This window comes from Parambassis ranga, chromosome 16 (genome assembly GCF_900634625.1).
Source record: "Parambassis ranga chromosome 16, fParRan2.1, whole genome shotgun sequence".
Classification (NCBI taxonomy): domain Eukaryota; kingdom Metazoa; phylum Chordata; class Actinopteri; family Ambassidae; genus Parambassis; species Parambassis ranga.
In genome coordinates this window covers 18383730-18405009 of record NC_041036.1, presented here as the reverse complement: position 1 = coordinate 18405009, position 21280 = coordinate 18383730, and the positions used below count along the sequence as shown (strand labels likewise).

At 43.7% G+C, this 21280-nt stretch overlaps 1 protein-coding gene across 1 annotated transcript in view; it reads left to right on the top strand.

The window, feature by feature from the left end:
- Positions 1–21280, top strand: part of LOC114448101 (sialic acid-binding Ig-like lectin 5) — a 96256-nt gene that overhangs the window by 50633 nt on the left and 24343 nt on the right. Inside the window, exon 8 of the mRNA XM_028424820.1 lies at positions 14340–14615. Within this exon, the coding sequence (XP_028280621.1) occupies positions 14340–14615 (276 nt within the window). The remainder of the gene's footprint in view (positions 1–14339; positions 14616–21280) is intronic.

Sequence of the window (21280 nt, the reverse complement as noted above, 5' to 3'; positions counted from 1 at the left end):
CCACCTTTTAGTGATCCTTTAATGGACAGTAGTAGCAACTACTCGACTCAGCAAGAGGTTGGCGGTACTGAAACTCTTTTCAGTGTACTCCAGCGTCAAAATGACATTACAGAGTTTCTGGTGAAGCAGCAAAGACTTGCTACACTTCCACCACAAAGCATCCCGATATTTAAGGGTAACCCCCTGGACTATAGACTGTTCATTAGAGCCTTTGAGCATGCTGTGGATAACAAAACGGATAACAATGAAGATCGGCTGTACTCTTTAGAGCAACACACCAGTGGTCAACCTAAAGAGCTGATACGAAGCTGCTACATATGGATCCAGAACTGTGGTATCGGACGGCAAAGAAGCTCCTCAAAGAACATTTCGGAAATAATTACAGCATGGCGATGGCATACATTGACAAGGCTTTGAGCTGGCCTACAATCAAGCCAGATGATGGTGAGGCCCAGGAATGCATTGTTCCTGGCAAGCTGCAACAATGCTGTGACAGAGATGGAGTTCATAGAGGAGATGAATAACATGGCTAACATGCGAGCCATCATATACAAACTTCCATACAAGCTGAAAGAGAGGTGGCGAAGTGTGGCCTACAGCATCCAGGAGAAGCAAGAACGACGACCAAGGTTCAAGGACCTTGTGAACTTCATCAGTACACAAGCTAAGGTGGCACTGCATCCATTGTTTGGTGAGCTAAAGGAGGGCTGAAAGGGACATCTCAAGTCTTCAGTACATACTATAACAGAGAGAAACAAGTCGGTTTTCACTACTGCTGCTTCACCAAATAACACGCCTATCAATCGTCTTGAAGCTAGGAGCCCTAAAGGACTCTCGGACAAAGGAGAGACTGAGCTCCAAAGATGCCTTTGCCAAGCCCTGTCTGTTTTGCGAAGGTAACCACAGCATGGCCGAATGCAACAAGATGAGACGAGCATTGTTCTTCACTTCAAGACGAGTGACAGGCCAAGGCAAGAGGAGGAGGCACACAGAGGGCAACAAGGTGGCAAGCGACCAGTTACAAGTGATCTTGTGGGCACTAAAGGCGAGCCATGTGATGGTACTGAGGCTGGAGGTGCAGACATTATTGTTCTCATTGTTCCAGTTAGGTCATCAAGAGCGTAAATGATGGACCCTACACAGTGAGAACTCTTCTAGGTTGGACGATTAATGGGCCACTGCGGGAGGGCAACATTACAGACAGCAGAGCTACAGTGGCTGTTACATCCAAACAGATTGTTGGCAAGCTGGATGACCTGTGGCATCAGCAGTTCGAGTGTGACTTCCCTGAAAGTAAGCAAGAAGAACAGTTTGAGATGTCAAGAGAAGACCTGCAGTTCTTGGAGAGCGTCACACAGTCAACAAAGATGGTGGATGGACATTACTGCATAGGTCTGCTCCTGAAGAACAAGAGAGCCTGCATGCCAAACAATCATGTTCTAGCAGAACAACAAGCTTTAAACATATAAAGAAAACTACTCAAGAATCCAGTGTTTCTGACTGACTACATCAGATTCATGGCAGACATCATAAGCAAGGGCTATGCAGTAAAGGTACCACCGGAAGATCTCGCTTGGGATGATGGGAAAGTGTGGTACATTCCACATCACGGTATGTACCACCCCAAGAAGCACAAGATACGGGTAGTATTCGACTGTGGTGCCTCCTACAAAGGGACATCTCTCAATGACCAGTTACTCCAGGGGCCAGATCTCACCAGCAGCTTAATCGGCGTCATTCTCAGATTCCGCCAAGCTGCAGTGACTCTGATGGCCAACGTGGAAGCCATGTTCCATCAAGTAATGGTCCCACCTGAAGATGACCTCCTTCGCTTCCTGTGGTGGACCAACAGCGATCTCAACAAAGAGCTGTCCGTATACAGGACAGCGGTTCACATATTTGGTGCCACGTCATCACCAGCTTGCGCCAGCTATGCCCTCAGACGCTCTGCAGAGGACAACAAGTCTGTGGGAACGGATGCTGAAGCTATAAGGCTGTATCAAGACCTCAAAGCTAACTGTCTGAAGGGAGGCTTCAAGCTGATGAAGTGGATCAGCAATAGTTGTATGGTGTTGGCAGTCATACCAGAGGTGGAGAGGGCAAAGGAAGTGTCGGAGCTGGACCTGGATCGAGATCATCTTCCTGTTGAGAGAGCACTAGGAGTCCAGTGGTGTGTCCAGTCAGACCAGTTAAAGTGGGAAAGGCTAGAGTCGCACCGCTCAACTCACTAACATCCCTCACTTAGAGCTTCATGGCAGTCCGCATAGATCACATGCTAAAGAAACAACTACAACTGCAACTCAGAGACTCTGTCTTTTGGTCCGATAGCATGGCGGTGCTAAAGTACATCAACAACGAAACTACAAGATTCAGGACCTTTGTGGCCAACAGAGTGACGGAAATCCTCAAATTAACTACAGTATCTCAATGGCGACACATCAGTACACATCTGAATCCTCCTGATTCATCAAGAGGACAGAAGGTAACACAGTTTGTCCATAATCAGAGTTGGACCAATGGACCTCCTTTCCTCACAAAGTCCACAGAGACTTGGCCACAAAGCCTGGACGATCTCAAAGTACTTCCAGCTGCAGATCCTGAGATGAAAAAGAATGCAACAGTCAACATACTTACCGTGGCCAGGACTAAGCCGATGGAGCAGCTGGTGCAGCACTTCGCCTCCTGGGACCGGCTGAAGAGGGCAGTGGCGTGGATCTTGAGGGTAAAGAGCTTCCTGCTGCAGTCAGTCAAAGACTTCAAGGTCCTGCAGACTAAAAGTGCCACCAGGAACCAAACAAGGATCCGGAGCAAACAGTCACCGTGGCCGATCTTCAGGAAGCAGAGCTGGAGATTGTTCATTGCCAAAGACACTCATTTCCAGACGAGGTCGAAGCTCTACAAAAAGGAGAAAAGCTTTTAGCTTAGCAATAGCATTTACAATAACTGAAGTGGACTACTTTGGTCCTTTCAACATCAAACGTGGGAGATCCACAATCAAAAGGTATGGCGTCATCTTCACCTGGCTGGCCATACGTGCAGTGCACCTGGAGGTAGCCGCCTCATTGGACACAGACTCCTTCATAAACACTCTACGGCGATTCATTGCACGAAGGGGACAGGTTCATGAGATCCGCAGTGACAATGGGACCAATTTTGTGGGGGCTGAGCGCGAACTGAAGAAGGCAATAAAATAGTGGAACACATCAAAAATCGAACACACCTTACTGCAGCGAGGAATACAGTGGTCGTTCAATCCTCCATCTGCATCCCATCAAGGTGGGGTATGGGAGCGACTCATCAGATCAGTAAGAAAGGTCATCAACGCCACTCTCAGGACTCAGAGTCTAGATGAGGAGGGCCTTCAAACCTTTCTGTGTGAGGCCGAGGCGACGCTCAACAGTTACCACCCCTTTCAATTATCCTAACGACGTCGAGGCCTTGACTCCAATAATAATCCAGGTCATCCCGGATAACATGGACTAATAAGAAGTGTCAAAATAAAGACTCAAACCACTGAACTCATTAGGCCTTTCACAAAGGTCTGCTTGCTGATTAAGCAGCCATAAAGGGACTTATTTGAGTAATTTGTGTATTTTGTAAAATTAAACAATTCGCAGTTTGGTTTAAATGGTTTGTGGCCTATGTTTTTTGTTGATTCTGCCAGTAGAGGGCATGTTTGTTTTACCTTTAAAGCCACACCTTTTCCGGTCTTCCTGGTCTTAGTTGGTAGGAAGGCACACAGTTTTTCTACCATAGCCATAGTCGTTGACGTCGTGGCAGAAGTTTTAGTTTCATTAAGACCGTAGTTTAGTTACTTTGAGCGTGCTACTTTGTTTGTTTCAGCACCTTTGGCAATAAAGCAAGAAAACTCAATGGACACTGGATTTATTTACTGCACTACACAGCATGCGTAGATCAATATTCCAACTAAGTACAGAGACTAAGACCATTCAATAGTATCGCTAATAAGTCAAATAAAATGTTTCCAGTAAGAAATAACTGTGTATAACAGGGGTACACAGAACAACAGATAGCTCCACGGAAAGCCTGAAGTGTCCTCTTTTCGAGGAAAGAATGTCTCTAGCTATTACCATTCCTGAGATATGAGTGACTTTGTCGTATACGACATGGTTGACTCCAAAGGTAATATCAAGATAATAATAATAAATAAAATATCGCCCCAAATTATAGGGGGGCTTTGGAATATTTTAAGGAGGCTGAAGCCCCTGAGATTTTGTCACATGGTTCTGAAGACATGGCTGAGCAAAATTTATCAAAAACGCAGCTCGGTGTTACACCGTGTGGGCGGGGCAACACCATGAAGTTGACCCTTCGCCACCATAGAGAAAGCTGCTGTGTTTCTTGATTTATTAATCCTACCTGCCTCTTACTCTATCATGACATCAGCCCCTATGTACCTTTTCATATCACCTCATCATCATATGCGGGCGTGGCCACATGGCTCAGCAGTGCCCCCGTAGAATGAGATCTGAGTCCTCGTTTGACCTACAGATACGAAAATTGGCACATATATGTCTCACCTCTAGACAAGAAAAAAAGTCTCTTGGAGGTATCCACTAAAATGCACAGGAAATCCACCATTTTGAAAAAACTGCGCCATTTTGCATTTTTCACTCCCCGCATTTTTACAAACTCCTCCCAGAGGATTTGTCCATTCCACCTGGTAATTGGTTTTGGTTACTCTTAAGGCATTAGGGACCAAAGGTTATTAAAAATGCAGCACTTCATCTTATGGTCTGGCTGTGGCACCGCCACGAATTTCACCGTTCGCTAACACACAGAAAATACATGTTTTTGTGGCTGTATCTTCCACATACTTCATCCTATGTGGATGAAACTTTACAGCCATGATGAACATCTGACTCTGCACGCATTTATATGCTGATATGCTACAGTCACTGCGCCACCTACTGGCCGGAGGACCTGTCTTTTGTATATGTGTGTTTTGCTATACTCTTCTGCCCTGCAGACCACAGCTCATGCCAGTACAGGTGGGAGAGAGTTCATGGGACGATAGGGGAGGCGGCGGCTGCGAGTCCCGCGGACCGCGAGTAGTGCGAGGGCCGTCATCGCTGCTTGCAGCTTTAATCTATCTTGTTCTACTTAATTCTTGCTCTTACTGTTGGTGTTGTATTGCTGCTGGTACGTGAATTTTGGGACCTTCCCGAAGGGATTAATAAAGTATATATTGTATTCTATTCTATTCTATTCTATTCTATTCTATTCTATTCTATAATATGTAAATCCTGAAATGTGATCCTTGTAAATAAGAAGCTGATAGATACCAATGTGTCCTCTTAAAGACTGTCTCTGTCTGTGCCTCCTTGTTTACATGAACAGGTGCTTCAGTTTGGGGACAACAGCACTGTCCACAACAAGGATACTGTGTCACTCTCAGTGAGGGAGAACTGCAGCGTCATGATTAATGATCTCAGAGAGTCTGATTCTGGATTTTATCAGCTCAGAGTTAAAGGTTCCAACAAGAGTGAAGCATTTTGCTTCAAAAGCAGCTGTCACTGTTAAAGGTATGTAAAGTTATTTATGATCTTGATGAATCATAAAGTAACTTTTGTCATTAATTGTCCTTTGTTTGCAGACAGTAGGAGCTGCAGCAGTTAAAGCTAACCCTTGTTAGGGACTGAGCACACAGTGGTGTGTATTTGTGAAGAGGAAGTCTTCTTCAGTCATCATCAACAACCAATCACAGACAGAGCTATATTTTGATATAACGACAAAGTTTATTTTAATAAAACTTTTGATGTCTTTTATAGCTTCTTTTTCACACCATGGTATCAGTATGATTATCAGAATATGTCTCTCTAACAGGCCTGCATGTTTAAACTTAACTGCAGAGAGTGCAAACATGGCAGAGCTTCAGGCTCTTAACAGTAGAGCCAGTGGTTCTGTGGGAAAAGCTGCATCCCTGTGAAGTGAAGATTTTCCCAGTAACCCATTCAAATATTAACGCTTTCATTTTAGTTGATCCGAGTCTTGGTTTGATTCAAGTCCACAAAACCCCCCTTCTGTTTGGCTTAGTTTGGCGTAGGTGCACAGAAATTCGTACACATGTTTATCATACCGAGACTCACCAAAATGTCTCTTGACACCATGACCTCAACCTAACAGGAAGTCCGCCATCTTGGATGGAAGTTGGCGATTTTGGCGATTTACACCGCTGGTATGCAGACAACCTCCTCCTAGGGATTTGTCCTAATTGACTTAATATCAGGTGGATGTCACCTGAAGGACCTGCTGATCATCATTCATACACAAACAGCTCTCTCTCCTACATACTTTCGGCACATGGTCAGAGCCCCTCCCTGACCGTCTCTTCGCCATGAAACATCAACTGCTTATAACTTCGCCATGCATCATCTTAACATCCTGAAATTTTTTCATGTATCCCGGACACATCTGCATGCTCATGAGCTTCTACTGGAAACTGGGAGTAACTGCTTATTGACAATTTTCATTTATGAATAACATGTTTTTGGAGGTTTGATGCACATTCGGGTCTCCACTATTCTCATGGTGTCTGGCTCCACCTAGTGGACACATAGGGTACTACAGTTGGTATAACTCCACCACGGATGCTCCTAAAATCCTCAGATTTTTTACATGTAATACAGACCCAACCCTGACCATGTGTGGACATCTGTGGACAGCGCCCCCTAATGTAAATAGGAGTTTTTTTACATATATAGACATATATTGATTTGTTGCACTTGATATGTCCCATGGCACTTTTTTCCACCACTAGCAAAATCACCTCAGCTTGTGGTGAGAGCGGAGGAGAAAAGGGATGACGTGATGGGGAGGGGGCCGGTCACGCAGAATGCGAGGGTCCGATCATCACTGCTCGCAGCTTTAATTGCTTTAATTGAAATGTTTGTTCAATGCTAACCTTCAGACTGTCCACCTGACCCCACTCTGCTCTGTGTTTCCATCAGGTCTGAGTCAGAAGCCCACAGTGGTGATTCCTCCACTGACAGCAGGACAGCAGAGCACCCTGACCTGCACTGCTCCTGGTCTCTGCTTTGGATCTGCTCCTAAATTCACCTGGTCATGGAGAGGAAACATCACTGCCTATAAGAGTGAAGAGACACAGAGACACACCTCAGCTTTGACCTTTAACCCTTTGCCTAAACACCACAGCACCAGTGTCACCTGTAAGGTCAGCTTCAGAGGTGACATAACTACAGAGGAGACTCAGACTGTGAACGTGAGCTGTGAGTACTACAGTGTTTGTACAGTGTGTCTGCAGGCTGTCTGGAAGCTACATACTGTGTGTTTATGTCTTATAGATGTGAAGGAAGTTCAAATCACAGGGAGCAGAAAAGTGACTGAGGGTGAGACTCTGAGTCTGACCTGCAGTGTTGAAAGTTTCCCTCCATCACTCATCACATGGGCTAAAATGTCTGAAAGTGATCTGAAGGAAGACACTGACACTTTCACACAGGACCAAAGAACAGGAGCTTTGTCCATCTATAATGTGACTGCAGAAGATTCTGGACAGTACGTGTGCACAGCTACACACCTGAACAAGACCCACAAGATGAGAAACGTCACTGTAACAGTGATATGTGAGTACACAACCCTCTGCTTTTAACAAACCAGAACAGTACTGTGGCCTTTTCTTTTCAGAGGTCAGGTCAATAAACTGAATAGGCCTACTTTGAAATATATTGGAACTTTCTTTTTACTTTGCTGCCCTCCAGTGGTTGTAAAATTAATGACAGTGCACAGTTATTTTCAGAGTTCCTGTTTTTACAGAGAATGCCAACAAGGAGTAATTGATATAGAAACAGTCATATTTAGAAACACTTCCTCCTACACTCTCCTACAAGTACAGACTTTGTTCAGATCTTTTTTTTGTTGAATATTGTGTCAGAACGTGAGACAGTGGTGATGATGTCAGTTCGCAAACACTACCCTTATGTGTTGTTCGTGACAAAAATGTCCCCTAACTTTAACGGTTTTAACCCTTTAATCACTAAAGGGTTGGGTGGTGCTGAAAATTGGAAAAAAAACACACAAAATGGCTCATTTTTAACAGAAAAGGTGTGTAACTGCCTGTCAGTTAGTTTTGTGATTTATTGTTGTTATAGTTAGTTGTTCTGTGTATTATTAATTGTCCTGTAAGCGGAACTAATGTGCTGGCGTAGTGTTCCATAGTGTTTCTAATTACACGCGCACCTCACCTGCAATCGCGCCAGAGAGAGAGAAAAAAGAAAGAAAGGCCTCAAAGAGTCGGCATGTGTGGAATATTCACAGACATACACAGCTTTTTTGTAACTGTTTTTTGTAACAACCTTTTGTAACTTTGTTTTGCCACTGTGAGCTCCCCCAACCAGCTTGGTTTAATTTCTAAACAAGAAGAACGAAGAATCCAGGATTAGCCCCTCCGTAGTGTTTATGCAGCCTACGAGGTATGTGTGGTCTAATGTATTGAATGCTAAACTGAGGTGACATCGTGTTATGAGTATGATTGTGCAATATATGTTGTGCGTTAGAGTTTCACGAGCTAACGGCCCACAGTGTAACGCTGTTGAGGTGTGTGTGTGTTTGAGTCCTACCTTTGCTAACAATGTGGGGACATTCATGCATTGTGCAGCAGTTTTTATTTTATTTTTTACTTATTTCCTTTATTTTTGTCCTGTTCTTAGTTCTCACGGGTCTTCTTTATGGAATAAACCTTGTATTCAACTATGATCTCGGACTCTGTGATTATACTACCGGAGGGTGCTACAGTGAGAACTCGTCTGCTCCGTTGCTGTCACGAGGAATAACGGTGCCAAGGAGCGGCGATCTACAGCATCAACAGATGTCTACTTGCAGCGTCTAGGACAAACATTGACACAGCAAGATTAAGGTGAAGAAGAGGAAGGTAGCAGCAACTCAGAGACTGTTTACATTGGATAAAAGACATATAACTACATTCATCTAATGAATAGTGTGCCCTTTCTACCTGAAGTTCATTTAAGTTGAAGTTGAATTCTGATTCAGTTATTATATTGTGTTAATTGCTGTTATGCCATAAAGGGAAAAGGGTTAAAACATTAAGAGCAGGGTCCAATTTAGGCTAGTTAAATATAGGCTGAAAAATTGTTACAAATAAGCTAAACTGTTTTTCTTTTGCAATACTAGTCTAACAACCATACACATTATTGACCAAATTAATTCAGTTCATCCAATTTGGCTTTTCTGATCTCAGTAAATTATCTACACAGCTAAAGTCAGGAGTAAGTAAAATGTCAGTGTTTGAGTTCCTATCAGACAATGGCAGAGAAGGTATCAAGGAAGCACAGGAGAATGACGATGATATGCTGCCTCAGACATCCAAAGGCTCAGGTGAGGATTACTGTGCATCTTCTCAAGGACCACAAGGAAGCCAAAGAGCCCGCAAGTTAACAGAAAAGGGCCAAATGCTACAAGATGAGCAGGTAAAGAAAATTATGCACCGTTTCAACCTGAGTTATGAGAAGTGGAAAACTATCATTAAGGATGCCAGAGGAGCCCTGAGTGATAACTGCTCAGATGAAGAGATCCATGAACACATCACAAGAGTAAACAATGCCTCAAGAAAGCTGAATGTTGTCTATGAAGAACTGAGACGCATTGATAATCCAGATCATGACACACGTCGCAAGGTAGACACCTGTGGAGCAGTGACAGAAAAAATCCTTCACTCAGCCAAGGAGCGTCTCAACACTGAAAGAGTAGAAGGTCAAAGAAAGGATGAGCAACATGCAATGGAGATGGGAGCTGCATTGAAGTCTGTGGCTTCAGAGAGGATGAGTATCAAATCTCACCACACACAGTCTACTAAGTCCACTCATTCACGAACCAGCTCAAGGAACACATCTAGACGTTCAAGCCACTTATCTGCAAACAGACAAGATGCGGCTGCTGATGTTGCTGCCAATGAAGCAGCCTTGGAAGTGCTTCTTGAGCAAGAGCGACATATTGAAGAACTGGAAAAGCTTGAAGCTGAAGCTTCCCAGTTAAGAGTTAAACAGGAGGCTGAAAATGCAGAGAGAAAAAGAATGCTAGAAACTAAGCGCAGACAAGTGGAACGTTTGGAAACAATCAAACGGATAAAGGCTGCTAAGGCACGACAGAAGGTGTATGAGCAAAGTGAATGCTCAAATGAAGATATAGACTCAATGCTCCATCAATGTGCATCCTGGAAGGTTAAGGAGGAGGTCATGCCTGAAAGTCCACGGCACTTAAAACCCCCAGTGCAAGTCAGCACACAACCAAGACAAGAAGATAACGCAGTAGCTCTTGTTCGAGCCTTTGCAGAATCTATCGGTGCAAGTCGCCTTCCTGTACCTGAACCTATGATATTTAACGGTGACCCACTGAGGTTCAATGATTGGAAGGTTTCCTTTCAAATGCTCATCGAAAGGAAAAACATACCAGCCGAAGAAAGAATATATTATCTACGAAAGTACATTGCTGGACCAGCAAAGAAGGCCATTGAAAGCTATTTCTTACTAGGCACAGAGTCAGCCTACCATGCAGCGTGGACCATCTTAGAAGAAAGATATGGCAATCCATTTCTCATTTGCAAAGCATTTAGAGATAAACTCAATGCTTGGCCCAAAATAAGCTCAAGAGACAGTGTTGAACTCCAAGAATTTGCTGACTTCCTTCATAGTTGCGAAGCTGGTATGTCACAGATTAAAGGGCTAGAGGTTCTTAACGACTGCAACGAGAATCAGAAACTGCTTGTCAAGCTTCCAGACTGGTTAATCTCGAGATGGAACAGAAGGGTTATAGAAGAGGAGGAACAAAGTCACAAGTTCCCAACCTTCAGCCATTTTGTAGAGTTCCTTAACCGTGAAGCAAAAATTGCTTGTAACCCCATCACATCTCTTCATGCACTGAAACCAAGTGAAGGTGAGAAGGTCAGAGTTACCAAGAACAGAGAGCCTGGAGCAAGAGTTCTAGTCACAGACTCAGAAGAACGGTCTGGTGTTATTGTCTGTGGTTTCTGTGAAGTGTCAGGTCACAATCTACAGAAGTGCCGTAGATTTATGGATGAGAGAGTTTCTGAGAGAGTCAAGTTCGTCCAAGAGAACAAGTTATGCTTTGGCTGCCTGAAGTCTGGCCATCGCTCAAGAGACTGTGAGAGTAGAATGATCTGTGATACGTGTGAGAAGAGACATCCAACATGCCTCCACGATGATCGCAACAAGGATGGAAGGATGTCAAGGCGGTCTGATGGAGACAAAGATGGCGCAAGGTCAAGAGAAGCTAAGATGGATTGTCCACAGAACAAGGTGCTGAAAACATTACACGAGGCAACATCAAACAGTCATTCAGAATGTCAGAGACACTCGTACTTCAGCAATCATTCCAGTGTGGGTGTCAGCCCTAAACGAGCCTGACTGCGAAGTTCTTGTGTATGCCCTATTGGATACACAGAGTGATACAACCTTTATCTTAGAAGAAACAGCCAAGACACTACATGCAGAAAACGAACCAGTTCATTTAAAGCTCTCCACAATAACATCAAAGAACACAGTGGTGCCATGTAAGAGGCTAACAGGTTTACAGGTTAGGGGTTTCTACTCAGACAAAAGGATTCACTTGCCAGTCACCTACACAAGAGCATTCATACCTGCAAACAGGGATCATATTCCCACACCAGATACTGCAAGGAAATGGCCTCATCTTGAACACATTGCAGATGAGATAGCTCCTCACCAAAGCTGTGATGTGGGACTGTTAATCGGCTACAACTGTCCTCAAGCCCTCGTCCCAAAACAAGTCATGCCTGGCAAAGAAAATGAGCCCTTTGCACTGAAAACAGACTTGGGCTGGAGTGTAGTTGGCCATGGCAACCCATGTCTGGATGGTGGTGATGCAATTGGAGTAAGTCACCATATCATTGTGAAACAGGTCACACCAAGTCTTCAGGTCTCTTCAAACCTCACAAGAGAAGTGCACTATGTCTGTAGAACACAGGTCAAGGAAGTAGTCACACCCACAGAAATCATTAAGGTGCTGGAATCAGACTTTGTAGAACGAGCCTTGGAAGATGCCAACGTATCTCAAGAAGATCTCAGATTCCTGTCAAAGATGGAAAGAGGCATTAGAGTCAATGAGGACGGTCACCTCGAGATGCCTCTGCCGTTTAAGAAGGACAGACCCAACTTACGGGACAACAAGGTGTGTGCCATGCATCGTCTCAAGTGCTTGAAAAGAAAACTGGAAAGGAACCAGCAATACTACCATGACTATAAGACCTTTATGGAAAAGACCATGGCTCGTGGAGACGCAGAAAAGGTTCCAGAAGAAAACATTACTCAGACACTAGCATGGTACATTCCTCACCATGGAATCTATCATCCCCAGAAGCCGGGGAAGATCCGCATCGTATTTGACTGCTCTGCAAGGTTCAAAGGGACATGTTTAAATGATTATCTGTTGACAGGCCCCGAGATGACCAACACCTTAGTGGGAGTACTTTGCCGGTTTCGCAGAGGCCCTGTGGCAATCATGTGTGACATAGAACGCATGTTTCACCAGTTCCATGTCAAGGCAGAGGACAGAGATTACCTGCGATTCTTGTGGTGGGAGAATGGAAATCTTGAAGCCCAACCTTCAGTCTACCGGATGAAAGTCCACCTGTTTGGCGCAGCCTCCTCACCCGGCTGTGCCAATTATGGACTCAAGCACCTTGTTGCTACAGGAAAGGGACATTTCAGTGAAGACACCATCCAATTCTTCCAGAAGAACTTTTACGTGGATGATGGCTTGACCAGTTTAGCATCTGATGACCAGGCTATACAGCTAGTCAAGGAAGCAAGAGAGCTTTGTGGCACTGGCAAACTCCGGCTACACAAGTTCATCTCAAACAGCAAAAAGGTCTTAGCCACAATTCCTAAGGAAGAATGCGCTGACGCGACCAAAGATTTGAGCATGGCATTGGGCGAACCACGTGTGGAAAGAGCTCTCGGTGTACAATGGTGCGTAGCTTCTGATGAGTTTCAGTTCAGAGTGGTTGTCAAAGAAAATCCACTCACCCGAAGGGGAGTTTTGTCAACGGTTGCTTCAGTGTATGATCCACTTGGATTTGTGGCTCCCTTCATCTTGGTAGGAAAGCAGATCCTTCAACAAATGTGTTGTGACAAGCTCAGTTGGGATGACACTTTACCTGATGATCTCCGACCCTTGTGGGAATTCTGGCTCCAAGATCTGAAAAACCTAGCCAATGTAAAGGTTCAAAGATGTTTCATTCCACCAGGCTTTGAGGTCCATCACTTTGAGATTCACCATTTCTCAGATGCTAGTACATCAGGTTATGGAGTGTGCTCATATCTCAGAGCAGTCAGTACATCAAAGGAAGTCTTCTGCTCCTTAGTCATGGGGAAGTCTAGAGTCACCCCTACTAAGGTTACAACCATACCCCAACTTGAACTGTCAGCAGCAGTGGTAGCAGTACGCACCAGCGACTTGCTCAAGTCCTTGCTGAATGTCCTGTTCTTAGTTCTCACGGGTCTTCTTTATGGAATAAACCTTGTATTCAACTATGATCTCGGACTCTGTGATTATACTACCGGAGGGTGCTACAAGGTGAATGTGGACTGGATTTTCAGGTCAAACATTAGTAACAACATTGACTTTATTGCATTAGATTTTCATTTTTTCTCCCTTATGTGTTGTTCATAGCCATTTTTGTCCCACTTATAACCACATTTTTTGACTGCACAGCCATGGCACTACATAATCATGCATTCTTGATTGTTAGTGGTTTGCCCTGTTGATATGAGGTAAAATTTGTGATTTTTACAGTTAACAACTTAATGACCCTATTAAAATCCTGGGGGAAAATGATTTTTTTCACTACTTTTGATTAGAACTGAAGTTAATTAAAAGGTCTATGCAAAAAAAAATCAAAAAAATTTGCACACAGTGTCCTGTTGACCTATGAAAAATTTTAAAATCATATTAACAAAATGTATGTAAAATTAAGCTTGTTGAGCAAAAATGATTCAAAAATGTCCCGAACAGTGCATAAGGGTTAAATATTTTTGAATGAACTAAAACACTGAAATGTTCACAGACATCAGGAAACCTCAGATCAGCGGCTCTGCAGCTGTTAATGAGGGATGAGGGAATGAGGGATGTTCTGAGTCTGACCTGCAGTGCTGAAAGTTTCCCTCCATCAGTTATTATGTGGACTAAACTTAGTTCTAACACAAGCCTGCACAACGGCACTGGATCAGCTACACTAGTCAGATTTTTTCAGAGCTAAATATATTTCTATGTTTGAGTTGACACAGTGTTCTGGTATGTATCTGCAGGGATCACAGAGATCCAGACTGGCTCTGTGTGTGAGCTTCAGTCAGATGTCCTGACCTGTTGGTGTGTCAGTGAGGGGTTTCCTTTACCCACCTTCAAATGGCCGCTGCTGGAGGACCACACTCAGTACTCTGTCGTGACCTCTGTGTCAAAGCAGACAGTCAACAGCACTGTTACTGTGAGAAACCATGGTAACACTGCTGTTGAATGTGTGGCCAGTAATGAGAACAGAGAAGTAAAAGCAAACCTCACCATTCAGACAAAGTTGCCTGAGGCCGGTACGTCCTCTCATCTTCAGCACTTCTGCTACTTTTAACCACTTTATGATATTTTTAGTACCTGGATCTTTCTATTCTGTATTATATGTATGTTGATGAAGATTCTCAGTCATCCAGGTCATCATACGTAGAGAAGATTGAAGCAAGGCGTCTGGTTTTCTAGAAGACGTTTCGCTGCTCATCCAAGCAGCTTCATCAGTTCTGTTTGGTGGGGAAACATGGTTTATAAGTGTACAGGAAACCCACACACACGGACCAGTACCTGTTGTTTGATTCACACCACCCACTGGAACACAAACTGGGAGTCATCAGGACCCTGCAGCACAGAGCACAAACTGTACCCACCAGCTCAGAGGGGAAGAAGAAGAAGCAACACCACATCAGGAAGGCCCTGCAAACATGTGGCTACCCGAAGTGGGCACTCATCAAAGCCACAAAAACAAGACCCCCCAACAACAAGAAGAAGGACAACACCAGGCGGAGAAAGAACATCTCCATTCCATATGTGTCAGGAGTATCAGAGAAACTCCTGCAGGATCTTCAACAACCATGACATCCCGGTCCATTTCAAACCTATGACAACACTGAAACAGAGACTGGTTCACCCGAAGGATAAGATTCCCAGGGAGAAACACAGCAATGTGATATATGCAGTCCAGTGCAGTGAGGAATGCTCTGATATGTACATTGGAGAAACTAAACAACCACTCCACAGAAGAATGGCTCAGCACAGGAGAGCCACCTCCTCAGGACAAGACTCAGCTGTTCACCTCCACCTCAAAGACAAAGGACACTCCTTTGAGGACAACAACGTTCACATTTTAGACAGGGAGGAAAGGTGGTATGAAAGAGGAGTCAAGGAAGCCATCTATGTTAAGCTGGAAAAACCTTCCCTTAACAGAGGTGGTGGCCTCAGACATCATCTTTCTACCACATACAATGCAGTGATTCCATCCATTCCCAGGAAGTTTGCACATACTCACAGCAAGAACAAAGGGCTGTCAACCAGTCCCCCTCCGGCAGTTTCATAGTCGTTAGCCAGTCGTTAGACACACCTGGCCCAGTCAGCCAGAACATCACAGGTAAGTATGGAAACATTTAGTGCTATTGTTTGTAAGTTCTTTAAAGTTTTACCCAGACCCACCCACATAGGTCTGTAACCACATATAAACCATGTTTCCCCACCAAACAGTTAGAACTGATGAAGCTGCTTGGATGAGCAGTGAAACGTCTTCTAGAAAACTCTACAAGTCCAGACGCCTTGCTTCAATCTTCTCTATGTATTATATGTAAGCTTTTATATCTAATATCTGTAACACATCTGGTCTTCCATTAGATGCTGGACCTCAGCTTGGAGTCCTTCCCTGGTTGCTGGTGTTTCTCTCACTGTGAACGTTCTCTGCATCGTCTGCATATGGAGTCTTTGGTATGTTACTGCTTGTGTGTTTTATGTATTGAACCTTTAATGCACTGGACACTTTTAAATAACAATAATAACAACGCTGTTTCTCGTTTTTGAAGGAACACAAGAAAAGTCAAACCAAATCAAGAGAGAGAGAGCATGTCAATGCAGAAAGCAGAAACAGTGTATGATGTCTTCACCCCGAATCAAAGATGAAGGTGAAAGCTTGTTGATAATTTGGTAGCAACTTTTCTTTACCGTGCAATGCATTGTTCAAAAATGAAGGGGACAATTTAATCATCACAGGGACTAAGTCATTTAAACTTCAGGATTCACTTCACGATTGATAACAGTATTATCATTTAGCATAACATGGTTTGCTAATCAATAAATAGCCAGCGCTATCTGTTTGTTTATGTTATGGAGGGGCCTAGTTGTTATGGAAATAGTCATGTAACTCCCCATCATTCCTTCCTCAGGCAAACATGTAAATATGAGATCTAGTCAGCAGGTCTTATTGCATTGACATGGTTATCTGATATAATTATAAATAAAATAATAATAAATTACATATATAATTTGTATATCACATAAAGTACACTGTATATTATACAGCATACAGTTTTTCATTTATATTATTTCATGTTATTTTATTCTTGAAATCATGTGTTTATTATTAAACTGCTGTCACATACTGCTCTTCTGTCTCCTCCACCTCAGCAGCACCACCCAGCACTGATGCAGCAGCATCAAGTGCTCCTCCTGTCTCCTCCACCTCAGCAGCACCACCCAGCACTGATGTAGCAGCATCAACCGCTCCTCCTGTCTCCTCCACCTCAGCAGCACCACCCAGCACTGATGCAGCAGCCTCAAGCAGACCTCATGTTGCTCCAGTAGTGGAAAGAGGAGCTGGCAGCCATGTACACTATCTTGGCAAAACAATCCAAAATTAACTGATAGACTCCATCAGTTCTAAAATAACAGAACACATTGTGACAGATATCAAAATATCCAAATATTTCTCCATCATTTTAGACTGCACCTCTGATCTGAGTCATAAGGAACAGCTCTCTGTCAGGATAGTGTTACAAGAAGACATTCCTCAAGTAAAAGAGCATTTCTTGGGCTTCCTTGTGGCAGAGCAGTCAACAGGAGAACATTTGTCATCTCTATATATTGCATATCAGAATCAGAAATACTTTATTCATTGTTCAGTTTTTTGTATTTGTTTCATTAATTCTTCATTAAGTATTTTGAATGTGCAATTGCTTCATTTAAATAAAAGAATGTCCAAGGCAAAACCTTTAAGTTTCTTATGAGTATATATACACTACACCCTCCTCCTCTGATGGTTTTTCTATTTTCACGTGGCTTCTTTGACTTCTCTCTCAAACCATCTGTCCTCTAGTATTCTGACATTATTATCCTCAAAGGAATGACCACTGTCTTTAAGGTGTAGGTGAACTGCTGAGTCTTGTCCTGAGGAGGTGGCTCTCCGGTGCTGTGCCATCCTTCTGTGTAGTGGTTGTTTGGTTTCACCAATATAGAGATCAGAGCATTCCTCACTGCACTGAACTGCATAGATGACATTGCTCTGGGATCTGATGTGAAATTTTTTCTGAGTTTCTCAGAAACTCCTAATATACATGGGATCACAATGTTATGTTTGGGCTGTTGATTATTTCCTTTTCTAACATGTTATCTGTGCAGTCCAGGTGAGCTGCAACCTGGCCAGGGCGGAGCTGGACCAATCATTGGCCAGGCTCCAGGATAAAAAAGGCACATTGTTGAGCTTTCTCTGTGCACAAGGTATGTCCATTTGAGGTCATACTTTTGTCATAAATAGTTCTATAAACACACAGGGATTCTAATTTCAAGTATGAATGTTTATTCACACACATCAAAACAAACACAACAATTTCACTGAAAGAGAGAAAGTGTGGCACCCCTAAAATGGGTTGAACACAAAAGTTATTTGTAATAATTTTTTGACATTTTTGTAAGGTGTGTACTGTTACTGTGTTGTTTTGTTTTCAATTAGAAAGTATGAACGTTGTCATAAACCGCTACATTTATGGGGAAAGTGGGGGGCGGAACCTGTGAGTTGCCCCGGGGAACAATTAGGGGGGCGGACCGCCTGCTTCTTCTCAGACGTGATCTGGAGAGGAAAACATACAGACCTGCGTCCTCATTTCTCCTCTTTACCTGCTAAATACAGGTCTTATATTTGTTACTGTGGTCTCCCATCCCTGGGACCCATAACAAAAGCAAAAAAAATCAGTATTGTCGTCTCTCTGGGTCCGGCCACAGAATTTCATCAACATCCCATGCAATGTCTTCTAGTCCAAAGCACCGGGGGAAATATCTCCTGGGGTGCCGTATCCAGGCCTGACATGATGCCTGGTCCATATCCTCGCATGCCTCCTCCATTGCCTGTAAAAGAGCCATGCGTTGATGGGGGTGATGGTTATAGACCTCCCCGCGCCAGGCAGAGAAGAACTCTTCAATCGGATTCAGGAATGGAGAGTAAGGCGGGAGGTTGAGTACAGTAAAGAGTGGGTTATCTGTAAACCAGTTGCGGACCAAAGCAGCTATGAAAACTGACATTGTCCCATATGACGTACCTGGTCTGCTCTCGTCTCTGAACATAAGTGAACAGATGAAGTCTGTCCAGGAATGAAATGGTGTGTGCAGTGTTGTATGGGCCCAGGGTTGCATGATGGTGAACAACACCATTTTGACTTATAGCTGCACACAGAGTTATGTTGCCACCACATTGTCCTGGGACATTGATTATGCCACAGTGTCCAATAATGTTCCTGCCACGTCGCCTCGTTTTAGTGAGGTTAAAACTGGCCTCATCCACAAACATCAGATCATGACCCATGGCACCTGCCTCTAGCTCCATCACTCTCTGGAAAAGACAAAACAAATGCAGCACAGCAGGCCCATGCAGCACTACAGTATGCAATTCCAGATTCAATACCAATACTATAGCTTACCTTCACATAATATATCACAGTTGTTTTATGCATTCATTGTTTCTGTTGCATGCCAGTACACGAGATAATACAGATTGTTTATGTTTTGGAAGGTGGTGTCATCCTCTATTCTGCGCTGCTGTATTTCTCGTTACCTAATTATTATTTGTAATCACCATATTGACTATATGGGTCTTCTTCAGTGAATATTCTTCCTCTCCCCCAGATATTGGATGTCTAGCAATCCTGTGGAGTAACAGTTTCAGGTTTACATGTACAGTATTGTTTATCTCATTAGAGTATGATACTACTACAAAACTTAGTGTGAGGGAACTGTACTAACCGATTCTCATCAATATGTCCTTATGATGCTTGCTACAGTGTAGCGGCTCAGGCTGAACCCCTTGGCCGGCTTCCCTCAGGGTCATTCCATGGTTGATCACATGATCCCTTGCAAATGAGATCTGGATCTCAATGGGTTTTTACCTGGTTAAATAAAGGTTAAAAAAATCCACTATTGTAGCTCTGATGATGATGTAATTCTATTTCAATCATGAGAGACTCAGCGAACTGAATGAGAAAGATTTATTAAGTACAAAGTTTGAATGTGCATTGGCGTCCTAGACCCCATCGTGAAGACCACATCTGGAAAGGGGGGAAAACGCAAGAGGAGAGGCTGCTGGATCATAAGATCCCCAAAACAGAGAGAGATGAGAATTGAGGTCAATACTTACATATCTGGGCTCTAGGCGGAAATCATGTAAAATCAAAGACAATTGTTAAAAAGAATGCATAACATGACAGCAATCTACGGACTTGATGCCTTGAGAGGGGGAAGGAGAAACAGAGCTTAGCGAGTTAGGGATATAGGGACAGCATAAGAAGAGGAGGGTTTAGGAAGTCGAGGAAGGCGTAGAAGAGTTTAGCGAGCGTGAGCTCGAGCTGATGAAAACATAGAGAGAGTTTAGCGAGCATGTGCTCAAGCCGAAGAAGGTATAGGGATTTTAGCGAGCGTGCGCTAAAGCTGCGGAATGTAGGGAGAGTGTTTAGCAAGCTAGGGAAGGAATAGAGGTTTAGTGAGCGCCCGAGCTATGGAAAGTAGAGAGAGGATTTGGCGAGCATGTGCTCAAGCCAAGGGGAGAGTGGAGAGAGTTTAGCGAGTGCCGCTCAAGTAAGGAAAATTTATAGAGACAGTTTAGCAAGCATATACTTGAGCTAGAAGAAGGGAAGGAGTGGAAGAAGACTTTGCATGAAAGAAGGCACAGTCAGCTGTGACTACGTGGGGATAGGTCGGCATGAATCGAAGCCCACTGGCTGTTAATAAAGGGGATATGGTTGCGTGAATCGAAGCCCACTGGCTGTGAATAAAAAGGATATGGTTGCATGAATCGAAGCCCGCTGGCTGACAGAACATTAATTATAAAGCTTGAGGGAAAGCTGAGAGGATAGAGAAAAGGAGGGCATGGAGATAACATACATGATTCGAGCATTACACCACCACCAGTAATATGATGAAAACTCGCATAATGATGAAATCACATAATAATATGATTAACAATTCTACCAGCTAGGCCAGGTGGGCCTGAAGATGAATGTGTAGAGAGAAGATGACTGAGCGTGCCATTAGCAGGAATTCATTGGTTAAATGGCCTTGCGTGAAACAAAGCCCATTGGCTATGATAGCATAGTTATATGGCCTGCATGAAAAGCACCCACTGCTGTGATAGCATAGCTAAATGGCCTTGCATGAAGCGGAGCCACTGAGTTGCTGCTGAAGTAGTTGCACCTATTCTAAAGGAATGACCCTAATAATGATTAGGGGATAATGGGGATCTGAAGAGAGGTTGTATGAAGTGAGCATAGAACCAGTTCCTAGACAGAGGGAGATTCCTGTGATAACCGAGGGACTTGAGGATCTAAATTGGGGCAACCTGAAAATAACCACTCATGGATTTAAAAGGACAGAAGGGTGAATTAGTGCGGGCTATGACTTCTGAACATGCACCACTGCATTTAGGGTGTAATGGCAGCTGTAGTGGTTAGATGGAATACTAGTTCTGAGAAGGTGACTTCTAGAAGGACTGAACGAATGGGAGGCCTACTCTAAGAAAGCCAAAAGCTAAGCAAAGAGAGATTCCAGGAGAGAATCAACAGAAGGAGAAATACACCTGATCTGGGTTGAAACCAATTAGTGGAGAATTGAAAGGGTTATAGGCCACGGAGATTCTAGAGGAGAGGGAGAAGCCTTCGAATGCCTTTAATAGTATAACTGCAGGTTTGAG